General features: G+C 45.9%; 1 protein-coding gene across 4 annotated transcripts in view; it reads left to right on the forward strand.

Annotated features, from left to right (window-relative positions):
- The window catches only part of LOC139048064 (phospholipid-transporting ATPase ABCA3-like), a 176,055-nt gene that overhangs the window by 54,424 nt on the left and 108,027 nt on the right, over positions 1–13,604 (forward strand). For all 4 annotated transcript variants that reach the window (XR_011507473.1, XM_070522455.1, XM_070522456.1 and 1 more), the window contains one exon: positions 9,268–9,462. Coding sequence is in view for 3 of the 4 variants with exons in the window: in XM_070522455.1 (XP_070378556.1) it covers positions 9,268–9,462 (195 nt within the window). In the remaining variant the exon portion in view is untranslated. The remainder of the gene's footprint in view (positions 1–9,267; positions 9,463–13,604) is intronic.

Here is a 13,604-nt window from a genome sequence, read left to right on the forward strand (position 1 = left end):
GTGGACCATTCGGGGAAGTAGAGACTGAGGCTGCAGTTTCCAAATTTTTGTCACTGCAATATCCCTACATCTTTTCGAATCGTTCGAATCAGTTACTGCGTGACAGAGGGCTCAAACTGGGAAAAGGCATAGTACAGGCATTGACCCGAGGCCAAGCTCGTAAGATCGCGGCGCTTTCGGCTGAAAATGCTCAAGCTCCTCCAGCGGAAGCAGAAAAGGGGATAACTTCAATACCCGAATCCGAGCTGGGCCCGAGGGTCAAAAGAACAGCTGAGGAGAGCCTGCCAACTGACCAGCTCAATGAGAGCGTAGCACTAGAGTGTCAGAGTTCTAGCCTGCAGGAAGAGCAAGTAGACGCGCTCACAAGCGAGACAGGGTCGTTATTATCACCGGCCTCAAAGAACTTTGATCAACTCTTACGCGTGGATAGAGAGTCACTGGCAGCTGAGCAAAAGAATGATGGGAGCTTAGCTAAATTACATGACACGGCTAAAGAAGGCATTGCTAGGCGCAACGTAACGATACATGAGAGAGGAGGATTGTTGTATCGGCATTACAGAGATCGAAAGGGTAGGATTTTAGATCAGTTAGTCATACCTACTAAGTATAGGGAGGACCTTTTGAGTCTTTGTCATGGAAATGGGTGGTCCGGCCACCTAGGCATAAACAAATCAAAGGAAAGATTGCTTATGGAATACTACTGGCCTGGCTGTTTCAAAGATGTAGAAAACTTTGTGAGATCATGCGACGCCTGCCAGCGTTCTGGTAAACCAGGGGAGACATGGAAAGCTCCACTGAAGGTAGTGCCCTTAATAACAGAGCCTTTCAGACGGCTTGTAATAGACACGGTAGGGCCTCTTCCAAAAACAAAATCAGGCTACAGGTACTTGTTTACCATGCTGTGTCCGGCTACCAAGTTTCCAGAAGCAATCCCTTTGAAGGAGCTCAGCTCCACCGAAGTAGTGGACGCGCTTTTGACAGTGTTTGCACGAGTTGGGTTTCCAGCCGAAATTCAGGCAGGTCAAGGCTCAGTATTCACGAGCGCACTGACTTCCACATTCTTGCAAAAGTGCGGGGTAAAGTTAATACACAGTTCTGTCTATCACCCTCAGTCAAACAGTGTAGAGAGGTGGCATTCGGTGCTTAAGCGAGTTTTGCGTGCGCTCTGTTACGAGCACAAGGAGGACTGGGAGAACTGTCTGCCGGCAACGTTGTTTGCTTTGCGAACGGTTCCACATGAGGCGACAGGGTTCTCACCAGCTGAACTAGTGTATGGGAGGACACTCCGGTCTCCACTGAGAATGTTAAGAGAGATGTGGGAGGAAAGAGGGGAGAGTCCAACAGTGGTTGAATACGTGCTAAATTTACTGGAACGGCTAAGCGCAACCCGAGAACTAGTCGGAAAGATCATGGAAATAGCTCAAAAGAACCCCGAATTCTATTACGACAAAAATGCGAGGCTTCGTACGTTTAAAGTCGACTTAACGATGAAAGCGGAAAAGTTTAGGTTTGGTTGTTCGCAGGTTACTTATCTGGGCCATGTTGTCGGTCAGGACATGAAACGGCCGGCTGAGCTGAAAATAGCTACGATTGGAGGATTTTCTCAGCCGCGCACGAAAACGGACCTTCTTTCATTTTTGGGACTTGTGGGGTACTATCAACGGTACATTCCGAATTACTCGCAATTGGCAAGTCCATTAACAGACGCCCTCCGAAAGGGAGCACCGAGTAACGTACACTGGGATAAGGACAAAGAGAACGCTTTCCAAAGTTTGAAAACGCTATTGGTTTCGCGCCCTGTGCTTCGCGCGCCAGACTACACAAAGGAATTCATAGTTCAATGCGACGCAAGCGACAGAGGAATGGGCGTGGTACTTAGTCAGGTCGGCGACGATAACGAGGAGCATCCTATCCTCTATGCCAGCCGTAAACTAAATGTAAGGGAGGAAGTCTACAGCGCTTCAGAGAAGGAATGCGCTTGTTTGGTTTGGGCCGCCCAGAAGTTGTCGTGTTACTTGTACGGCGCGAAGTTCATCTTCGAGACCGACCACTGTCCTCTGACGTGGCTCAATCAAATGTCACACAAAAACGGCCGCTTGCTCCGATGGAGCCTCACTCTCCAAGAGTACAACTTCTCCGTTAGATATAAGAAGGGAAAGTTGCATAGCAATGCGGATGGTTTGAGCAGGCTAATTTGAATTCTGCGTTTGAGGGTCCCGCCTAAATTTTAGGGTTACTAGTGTTAACTTTTCTTTAAGCGAAGAAGATCCCCTCTCATTTAGCAGGATTCCCTCCATGATTGCTGAATTTGTCAGAAGGAATTTTCTTCAGAAATTGGCATAGCGAAATGTAGCATTTTTTTGTTTCTGCACTTATGTTGTTGTTGTTGTTTTGTTTTGTTTTTTGAAGCCTAGCGAGTCTAAAGTGAGAGCCAATGCGCGTCATCTCGGCGCAGAGCCGTGTTGTGGGGTTCATTTTGCAGTTGCCTGTCCTTGTTGGATGTTTTGGGGCGGTGACATCAATGCACAAGTGGTCGCTGCGAGCCAAGACATCAATCCCCCCCTGACCAGCAGCCGTTCTCTTCCTGCCTAGCGGTTGTCAGCGCTAGACAGTCGAGATTTTTCGGGCCATGGAGGCGCTGTTAAGAATGGCGAGCTGCAAAACAAGATTGCCACACAGTTACGACAGGGCGACACGACGCGCACCTCCCCCTCACCGTCGCTGCAGCTGGGAGGCGTTCGAAGAAGCGGCCTTTGTGCTGAAACCTGCCTCCTTCCTACAGCCCCATCGACATTGTGACGGAACAAGTTCGGTGTGTGAACAATGATTCCGGAGTTCCCCAATGCGGAGCTGATTTGACACGCATGGACAAGCTGCCGCGGGAACGAGGTATTTTGGGGCTTCTCACGCTTCGGCATACACGCAAAACAACGAGCGACCCTCGATCGGCACCGATAGTTCCCGGAACGGCACCCCTCCAACGCCGTCGTTTGGGCATCGGAATGTGTGTGCCTTTGTGTCTGTAAACTGATCTGCAGAGCAGCGGCGAGTTGGTGATGAGTAAACGAACAGTCGCCGCCTCGTATGGCCGGCGGATCGAGTGTATAAAAAGTGTGGTTGTGCGAATGCTGAAGACACTTCTCTTGAGCAGTCATGTTAGACTGAGTCACTTCTCTCATGCAGTCATGTTGGACTGATACTCTTTTTCTCAAGCAGTCATGTTAGACTGATTTAATTTCTGTAAATAAACCCTTTTCCTCGTTCTCGATGAGAAACAGTTCTTCACTTCATCAACGATCTCAGCGTAAATAAGTTGGACGACGGCATGGGCCAGCTACCTTCGAATTCATGCCGTACTCCAATCTTGGCAAAGGACCACGGACGATGGGATTGAGCCCCCAATCCTGACAATGCGCAGAACCCAAGCCAGTCTTGGGTTCTTGCGTTGGCGTGAACCCAAGACCCAAAAATCGAAAACTAGCGTGGGCCCCCAAGCCATCTTGGGCCGCCCTCGTGGGTGACAGTGATGACGTACAGCAGATGGTCGCAGAGCAAACTTTATTTACTTCAACTGATTTTCGCCATTTCACGCGGGCGAATTCAGTTTTTTTCGCAGCGCGACCCAAGAAAACACCAAGAGCCCTTCGCTTCGATTGGCTTTGCTTGGCTTAGAATCGCACACCTAATTCGTAATACTAACCGGTACTAACACAGTGATTACGTTTCTAATATTGTTCGCTCTTCTTGCTCAAAAATGCATTCTATTCGTTTTCATTTGTAAGAAAAGAGGTTCCTTCTTTTTTTTTTGCTTCCAAGAGCCTTTCTATTTTCCACACTGTGGCGTCCCGAGCGGAGCGCTCAACCCGACGCTGTCTGCGTTCGACCCAATCCTCAAACTCTGCTGCTCATCTAAGCCCAAGAGCAACCAACGCAACGCGGCTTGGGGGCCCAGTGCCTTGCGCCCCCCAATTCTAAAGCTCTCTAGTGTCAGCGGCGGCAACACCCAAGGGTGTGTCACATCGAGCCTCACTCGTAGCCGCTCGCCATCGCCCCTAGCAGAAGCAGTGATACACGTCACACAGGATGCTTCCGCGCACTGACCTCAGGAACTGACACTGTGGACGAGCGTAGCCCTCTCCACATGACGCCCCTCTTCGCCCCCCCCCCCCTCAGAAGCACAGATGAGATCGTCCACGTGGGGGCGGACGGAGATAGCTTTTTACAGTGAAGGTGTTTATGCGGACCCTGTGCCCTCGTTGTAGGAGTTCACTAAAACTATCGTCATCATCAATGACTGGAGCGTCGTCGTCGTCTTGCACAGGTGGCTTCGTTGCTGCCCGTTATTCCATCGTAGAATTTCACTTCTGTCGTCGTAACGGGGAGGCCGCGTTTGTGGGGGTAAGAGTAATTGCTTAAGGGGGTATGAGCCATCCATTGTCTTAAGTAACGAATAGATTTAATTTTGAAGCAACTTAACATTGAAGAATGGCAAGCGGCACTGCCGGGCGGATGCTGCTTACCACGCCACCGAACGAACTCAAGACATCTAACTCAACCGACTACGGTGGATTGAGGGCATACCGTTACTGACGTTCTCGCCGTCACAGCCGAACGTGTGTGTAACCTCATTAAAACACAAAGACGTAAATTGTCAAACCAATCCAATCATTCCTCAAAACGATTGCAGTGCCCGCATTCCAGTGTTTGGCCTTGCGTCCAATATACGGAGCTTAGGATTAGCGGTTCCAGCCATTACATCACAGCTACAACTATGGGAAGACCACGAGTAGTGCGTACTCAGTAAGAAACTGCCTGCGGCAAGCGTCAACGAGAGTTCGCTTGTGAACGGGCTCGTCGTCGTAGGGCCGACTTCTAGCTGCGCGCCACAGTAATCTTACGCACAAGAAAATAAAAAGAAAAAGAACGATAACACTGGGATAACTGCATAAAAAAACGTACTCCTAAAGCATGCTCACCACGCAAAGCGCGCAAAAGCCAAAATTAGGTGAAATAACGGTGAAACAAAAGATTTACAATATAGATTGCTTGCGAAGTGTGACTTCCATGGTGTAACACTCGGTTTCACTAATACAGCGTTGCTGTTCGACCATCTTCACGCACTGGAAGGGCGGTGATCTTTTTTTTTCTTTTTGTTTACTCCTTTCGGGCGGAAAGTTGGCTGCGCATGCGCGGCTTTGATTCGGCGGGGAATTTCAACTGCGTTACGACTGCGCCCTCCACCGTGCGATTTGCCTTGCGGCTCCCTCGATTAACCCTACTTTTCCTGAGCCAAGGCGCAACCTCAGAACATCTGGCGCGACTTCGTGGGGCAGACGCCGCCTGTTCGTTCCATGCGTCGACCACGTCTGATCGGATCTTCGTAAGTTGCATCTGCCGCGCTTGCCGTTTAAACTTCTACAAGATCTATATATGAGTGGTGGTTTTCGCGGCTATCAATAACATCCGTCTTCCTTACGGCCGGTCAACTGTGTGCATGTGCATGCAACCGCACAGGTACCTGTGTATATGTATAGATCCACCATGGCACTCGGGTGGATGTGCGTGCGTGATTAATTGCGACGGAGAATACCGTTCCGCGCCAGGTACGTCTCAACAAGCTTGTTCTTATGCTTACGTACTAATACGGTACATTTCAGTGCGTTTGAATACGCGTTTTAATTCAACCGCAGTAAGACTAGTCTGCCTGATGCGGCACTTGTGCATGTTAGGCCGTTAGATGAATTTTAAATTTCATGAATTCGAGAGGATCATTCATTACCAGGTGTGGCAGAATTGCCGTACGTCTGACTTTGGCATCAGATTACTACTTCGAGTACAATTTATTTTATTTTCTCTGGTTGCACCTTAACGGACTTTTATTATTTATATTTATTTCGTTCACTTCACTGAATTCTTCTATGTGTACGCACAATAAAAACCAGCTTGTACCACCACCTTCAATAATATTTTGTGGTAGATAACGTACCTAATGGTTTACTGGATGCAGGGAGTTATCTAGACTGGCGCTACAAGTGTTAAAGGAAACTCAACGCTGTGCTCAGCATATGCGCATTTTAGTATTGCTCAAAAAGCGCAATCACTTTTCACGATGTGCACGGTGAAGTCATGCATGGTTTCCGTGTAACACGTCAAATTACACTATGTGCTTATTCGATTATACAGCGAGTAGTAGTCCATTCACCTTTTTTCGGCATGTTCGCGTTGAGACAATTATACTACAACAATATCGAAAATTAGTTTACAGAATGGCTACTGTGTATTCCTAAATTGTTCTCATTAATCCCCATGATTGTGGTCGCCAAAATAAATTTTAGCGAAATAAATTTAATAAATGAAAGCCAAAAATGGTGAAAACGTATAAAATAAATTTTTCTCTAATGCGCGCGCCGATGCGAAAATTTGCGATTACATAGTCAAACGTACGGTGATTCGGCCACACCTGGATACGAAGGAAGCGGTTGAATTCTTGAAATTTCAAATTCATCTAACGGCCTAACATGCAATGGTGCCGCATCAGGCAGACTAGTCTATCCGCGGTTGAATTAAAACGCCGATTCATATTTACTGAAAGGGACTCTATTAGCACCTAAGCATAAGAGCAAGCTTGTTGAGATGTACCTAGTACAGAACAATATTATCGGTCACAATTAACCACGCACACACATGCACCACAGTGCCACGGTGGATCTACCGATATACAAAGGTGCCTATGAGGTTGCATACACACGCACATAGTTAGCCAGCCATAAAGAAAACAGATGTTACTGATAGCGGTTAAAACCACTAATCATGTATAGATCTTCCAGACGTTTAAAGGGCAAACGCGGCAAATGCAACGTGCGAACCTCGATTAGATGTGGTCGACGCGTACAACTAGCAGACGCCGTCTCCACCTCGAAGTCGCGCCAGATGTTCGGCGGTAGCGCTTTCGCACAGGCGCGCGAGCGAGAGTCAGAAAAAGAAGTGTGCAGAGAGGGAGCCGCGACGCAAATCCCACGGAGGAGGGCGCAGCCGCAACTCAGTTGAAATCACTCGTCGAATCAGAGCCGCGCATGCGTAATGCATGGACTTTATGCACAAAAGGAGCGAAATAAAGCTCTCCCCGGTAGTTGCCGTGGTCGCCGGCAACTCGGCGCATGCGCGGGCCGTTTCCCCCTCTCCTCATGCTCTTTCTTTCGCCACATGCTTTCCCTGTAGCCTCCTCCTCCCTTTTCCTCATCGCGCGCTCTTCTTGCATCTTCCGCTGCGCTCCGAATTCACTTTCATATTTCGCCTGTGCTCTCCGCTCGATTACGGCGAGGGACGACGGCGAGGCACGCCGACGCTCAACGCAGGAACGGGCGCTTCAGAGTTGCAATCTAAAAGAATGATCAAACTGTAGCCCCTGCAAGGAATCGAATCTGAGCCTGCAGCATGGCATCCTCGGCGCCACGCCAATAGATGAGGAGGGATGCGCAATGCGTGCCACAGCAGAGCGGAAGCGCACCGCCACCGTCATGACATCGTATCGACACGCATGCGCAGCTCGCGCGCGGAGGTTTAAATGTTCTTCAGAGACGCGTAGTGAGCTTGGCGGCTAAGGCGAGGAAGCCGAACAGTCGCACTGCCATGCTCCACTCCGTGGATTCTAATTGGGTGCTGGATAAATTTTGCGTGCTGAGTGGACGGTGGCTATCGTATAACTTTGGCAATTATCGCAGTTGGGCACAAGCCTACTGTCCCTAACTTTGCGCAAAGTTTACGAATTTAGGTTCTTTAACTATTTTACGAATGCCTGCGTAATGTTTTACTAAAAATAAATTCTGCTTTTAATAATGTTTTAAAGGCCTGAAAGAAGGGCAGCTTTACCTTGCAAAAGCTGCAAGCTATTGTGCGCAAGATATTGTGACAGTACATGCGTCTCCCTCTTTTTGACGGAGCAAGGCGCCATATAAACATAAAAGATTACTTAGTTCGAGCAAGCTTATTCAGAAATGTTTCCTAAGAAGGCGAGATTGCAAATAGCAATTGGTGAAAAAAATACTTTATCTAAAATTAATATAATACTGGTCACCATGTGAGGTAACTTTACTGCTGCTCTTGCGCGGGGTCTAAACGTAAGCGTTCTTTAGTAAAATGAGTATGCAGCCCAGAAAAGATGCTTGCTCAGGCAAAGCTTAGAAAAAAAAATGCAAGGATGCTGTTCCACCTCCTATTTCTCTCTCTGCCCCCCACTCCCCTCGTATTGCCTCAAGGAAGTGGGATTTTGATGAATTTCAATCTGCCAAGGTTGGCAGGCATGTAAATAGGTTCTGCCGGAATTTTTCCATTAGCAAGGAAAGGACAAAGACAAGAAAGTACCAGGGTGAGAAAACAGTTATTACTCGCTAGGTATCCTGGTACGAATGTTTTGAACACTGACATGGTGTGTGTTAACCTTCTCGCCTGTATAATAATAATAATAATAATAATAATAATAATAATAATAATAATAATAATAATAATAATATATCTTTCTCCACGTTCAGCGAAACGTATATTGTTGGTCTTGACAGTTACTTTTGTTTATCTGTATTTTATGTTCAGAACCCCACTCCCATTATAACCATGCCAACGGGTTGATCACAGGAATAAATAAATAAGTAAATACATAAACAAACGAACGTATTAGCAGTATACAAACACGGTCTTCCAAGAGGTGCAGTAACAGCAGGATGAACATAATTAGGCCCAACATAAACATCATGTTACTTAAGATTACGTATTGTTTGATTTCGTTTTCCCCGTCCGATGTCGCCTTGTTTAACAAATTAACTATTCGCACATTCTGTTCTATGGGCGATTTGATTTGATTTAAGCTGCGCCATGGGTAGCAATGAAGGCGGCGTAGTCAAGGGCGTTTCTGAGCACGCAGAGTGTTTTAACGCTCACCGAATGCACTGTGCACAAGCATTTTTGGCATTTGATTGCCATGTGAATCCGGTCGTCGCTGCTGGGAATTGAACCCAAGACCACGTGCTTGTCAGCAGTTAGCCACCGCAGCGGGTGGGTTCCGGAATTTCAGTCGGAAATGTACGTCTTCCGAGTGTAGTCAGTCGCCATAGCTAGGTGCCGTTGCGTGCGTCATACGCTCGAAACGCGTGGCCCAGTCTAGAATAGTGTGCGCAGTGCGCATTCCTTGGGCGAAGAACGGCTAGGTCGATTACCGAGTGGGCTTGTACTTCGTTTCACGACACCGACTACAATGCGCCACGGGGGTTTGCGCAGCGAGTCTGGGCATGGCGTGTGGCCTCATCCTGTGGATGGTGTCTCTGCTGGGTCCCTTCCTGTCGCTGGAGTGGTCGGCGCGCACGGTGTCAGCCTACATCACGACCAAGAGCAGTGCCAAGATAGCCGCCTCCATGATTCCCATACACGGGATTTACTTCTTCTTCCGCATCGTCGAGTTCTACGAGTCCTACGGTAAGCCTTGAAAGGATGCCGAAACGACGTTGGCCTCTGCATACGAGTACCGGTTGCCGTTTATGAGATGCCAGGTTTACGTCTGATCAGACTTGCACACGTTGCAAAAACAGAAAGGGTAACCGGTTGCAATTACAATTGCTTAATAGCTCCAAATCAAAGGCCATATTATTCAAGGCAAGAGGCAGACAGTCTTATATAAATCAAGAATTATTGTTGGATGGCGCGCGCATTGAGATTCTAACCGAATACAAAGTATTGGGCCTTACGCTTTTAGAAGATATGAACTCGACATATAAAATTGAACTAGTTATGAAATCATTCTCATATGTCGCAGGTGCATTGTCCCGTTGCCGTCATTTTTTTCTACAGATTGCAGGCATGTTATGCATTGTTTGGATCGCATCCGAATTGTGCGCTTGCATGGGCTACCACGACGAAACGTAATCTTCATGCACTTGTTCAACTTCAAAAATGAGCACTTCGGCATGTAGAGAATGTACCTTATATCCATTCTACTGCGCAACTTATAACATAATACGAGTTACTAACCTTTATGAATAGCGGCTACTGGTATTCTTTTTCCTTTGGCTCCGAAAATTCTAAAACATTTTTAAAACAAACGTCACGACTTGAATATCATAGTAGTGATGCGCGTACCAGTAGCAAAGGCATACAGTATCACACAGACGTATCATAGCAGTATCATACAGACGTACAATTAGACGTATATCAGACGTATATTAGTATCATACAGACGTACAAATTACCGCATGCCGTCGCTAAGACACAGGCTACCTTCACTCTTAAATAAATTTGAGAAAGAAAATGTTATCATAAGTGCCTTGACTCGAAAACAGATTGGAGCGAATTTTTGTAAACGTATTTTTGAAATGTGATATCTTGTATTTAATTTAAATGTGACCCACTGTATTTGTATATCCTAATAGATCAGTGTTTCCATATGTTGACTTACTGCTGCCATGTGAGGGCCTTCAGGCACGTTCAAGCTGTATTTATTTATTTATTTATTTCACGTACTTTCAAGGCCCGAAGGCGTTACAAAAAGGAGTGGAGTCAAAACAAGAAGTAATGCAGTAAAAAATACAAACAAAAAGTATTACCAAAAGATATTAACAAAAGGCATTCTGAACGGCGGTCTTGAAGTTAGTAGGGTCGGTGATGAGTGCGATTGAGGCGGGAAGGCGATTATAGTCCGTGCTTGTCCTGGGGATGAATGAGTCACTGTACCGGTTAGTACGGTGCAATGGCACCCCGATTTTCAGGCTGTGGTCAGTGCGGGCCGAGATATAAGACGGAGGGGCAAGAAGGGTCTCTCTTAAAAGGCAGTCCAAGTGAAAAACTTTGTGAAAAAGGGAGAGACGGGAAGATTTGTGGCGTAACGAAAGATCAGGTAAGTTAAAAGTTCGTTTCACTGAAGAAATACTTGCATAGCGAGAATAATTAGATAAGACAAAGCGTGTACTGCGGTTTTGAATACTTTCAAGAGTAGAAACTAATGAAGACTAAGTCGGATCCCAAATGGCTGAAGCATACTCCAATTTGGAGCGAACTAAAGTTTTATAAAGAGTTAGCTTCAGGGAAGAAGGGGCAGAGCTAAAATTACGGCGTAAGTAACCAAGCATGCTATTAGCGTTTTTAGTAACATACTCAATATGCGAGTGCCAAGAAAGGTTATTTGATATGTGAAGGCCGAGATGCTTGTAAGAGCTAACTGACGTCACAGGTGCATCATTAATAGAGTAGGTGTGCATGGCAGTGTTGCGAGATATACGCATGGCCTTGCATTTATTAGAATTTAGTTGCATGCACCAATTAGAACACCACTCAATTACGCGGTTAAGGTCGTCCTGCAGCTCTTGGGAATCTGAAGGATTAGTAATTTTACGGTAAAGAACACAGTCACCCGCGAAAAGCTTTATGGAAGAGGAAAGAACGCAGTTCGGAAGATCGTTAATATAGATTAGAAAGAGAAGTGAACCCAGGACTGAACCTTGAGGAACACCTGCTGGTACGTTAGAAAACCGTGAATTACAGTTATTAGTGTTTACAAACTGCGTACTGTTAGAAAGTTTTTTTATCCACTCGAGTACATTTGCGTCCAAGTTAAGTTGAGTCAGCTTAAGCAGAAGTAAATCATGGGTCACAGAGTCAAGGGCTTTGGCAAAATCAAGAAATATGCAGTCAATTTCGGTACCTTGATCAGAAATTGCAAAGACATTGTTAGTAAATGTTAAGAGCTGTGTTTCACAGGAAAAGAACTAACGGAAACCATGTTGACAGGAGTTGAAAAAGGAGTTTCATTCTAAAAACTCAGCCAAATGTGAATATATTATATGCTCAAGAATTTTACATGAAATGTTTGTTAGTGAGATAGGCCTGTAATTGCTGGGTAAGTGTGTGTTACCTGATTTATGAACTGGAATCACCTTTGCCACTCACCAGTCGTGTGGAAGAACAGCCTGTTGTAATGACTGAGTGAAAATGTGCGACAAAATAACAGCAGAAAATACATTAGTTCACTTCAAAATTTTTGAGTTCAGGCAGTCTGGGCCTGCAGAGGAGGACGTTTTTTGATTGTTAATTAGGCAACTAACACCAACCCAGTCAATAGAGATTGGATCCATGGGCGAAAAACCAGAATTGGATACAAGTGGTAATCTACGTGGCATTGTGGTAACATGGGAAGAGAACACATCATTAAATACATTACAGCATTCTTCAGGAGCAACAGGTTGATTATTTGGATATGTTAATTGGATTATTTTGCTTGGAGTACCTTTAACTGTGGTTGCTGTGGTATAAACTTTTTTAAAACAGGGTTGAAGTGATTTACGAGGATTAGTTTGCAAGATGGATGGAAGGGTAACAGAATAAAAATGCTGTTTCGCACTAGCGGTGGCTGCGTTGTAGTCACTTTCAGTGAGGTAGTAAGCGGATCAAGCAACGTCACTGCATGAAGCTTTTGCGCGACGAAACAACCGCTTTTTTTTGTTACGTAGTCGCTTCAAAAAGGGCTTGAACCAAGGAGACCGTGGCTTGCAAGCGACTGTTCTTTGCGGTACGAAACGTTCGTTTAGTGACATTTTATTTTTGAAAATGCACCAGTTTGCTTCAACACAGCACTGGTCGCAATTAGCGATGTAAGAAGCTGCGAAATTTTCCATTTCGGTGGTAATTAAAGCCAAGTCGGCTTTGCTGTAATCGCGGATCACCTTCGTAGTTTTCTTAACAGGAGCCCGTGTGCTGATATGAAAAGTGAGTGCAAGGTGATCACTTAAGCCTTTTATTTAAAGAATTGGGGAAACTGTGTCAGGGTTCCCAGTGAGAATTAGGTCTAGTATGTTAGATGAAGAGGCAGACACACGCGTTGGTTTCAGTACAAGCTGGGTGAAGTGGAAATCCAAACAAGTGTTTATAAACTGGGTACTCTGAGAAGTCTGGGAACTGGGTTCATTCGCCTGGAGGACGGATAACAAGTTTTGTTGGAAATAAAACATTTGATTTGATTTAATTTGACTTCTTTATTGAGATAACCGATTGCAGACACCAGTTACTGCCCCACTAAAGTAATTCAAGGACTAGTCAAAAGTAATCGATTACTTGGCTCCTTACATTTATGAACCTTGCACAAATACATTATTAGAACAAGCTGGTGTGACTCTTTCAATGCGCCCTTTACAGCCCTCCACAGTTCTTTTTTTTAATCTTCATTAACGATCGCCATTCCCGGTTTTTTTTCATCGGCAATGTCTCGTTTTCTTGTGTATACATCTGCAGCAACTATGAAAACTGACTCGATGTGCGCTCTTGAGAGGAGGACGGTGTTGTAATGTGTTGAATTCTGGGATTTTACGTCTCAAAACCACAATATGATATACAAGGCACGCCATAGCGTGCCTCGTATATCATATCATCATATCATATCATATCTCGCGCGGTGGAGCCCTCTACTGCGAGGGTTCTACAACACCGGGATCTATAAGTCCGCACGAAAAAAGTCCGCACGACTGCCTCACCCGCGCCGTTGTTCAACCACCGCCGGAAGACAAGTACGATAACCTTTTCCTAGGAACAATTAATGCCGATGACTTCGCTGCGCAGCAGCCAGCAGACCCGCA

The sequence above is a fragment of the Dermacentor albipictus genome, chromosome 7, assembly GCF_038994185.2.
Source record: "Dermacentor albipictus isolate Rhodes 1998 colony chromosome 7, USDA_Dalb.pri_finalv2, whole genome shotgun sequence".
Taxonomy (NCBI): Eukaryota; Metazoa; Arthropoda; class Arachnida; order Ixodida; family Ixodidae; genus Dermacentor; species Dermacentor albipictus.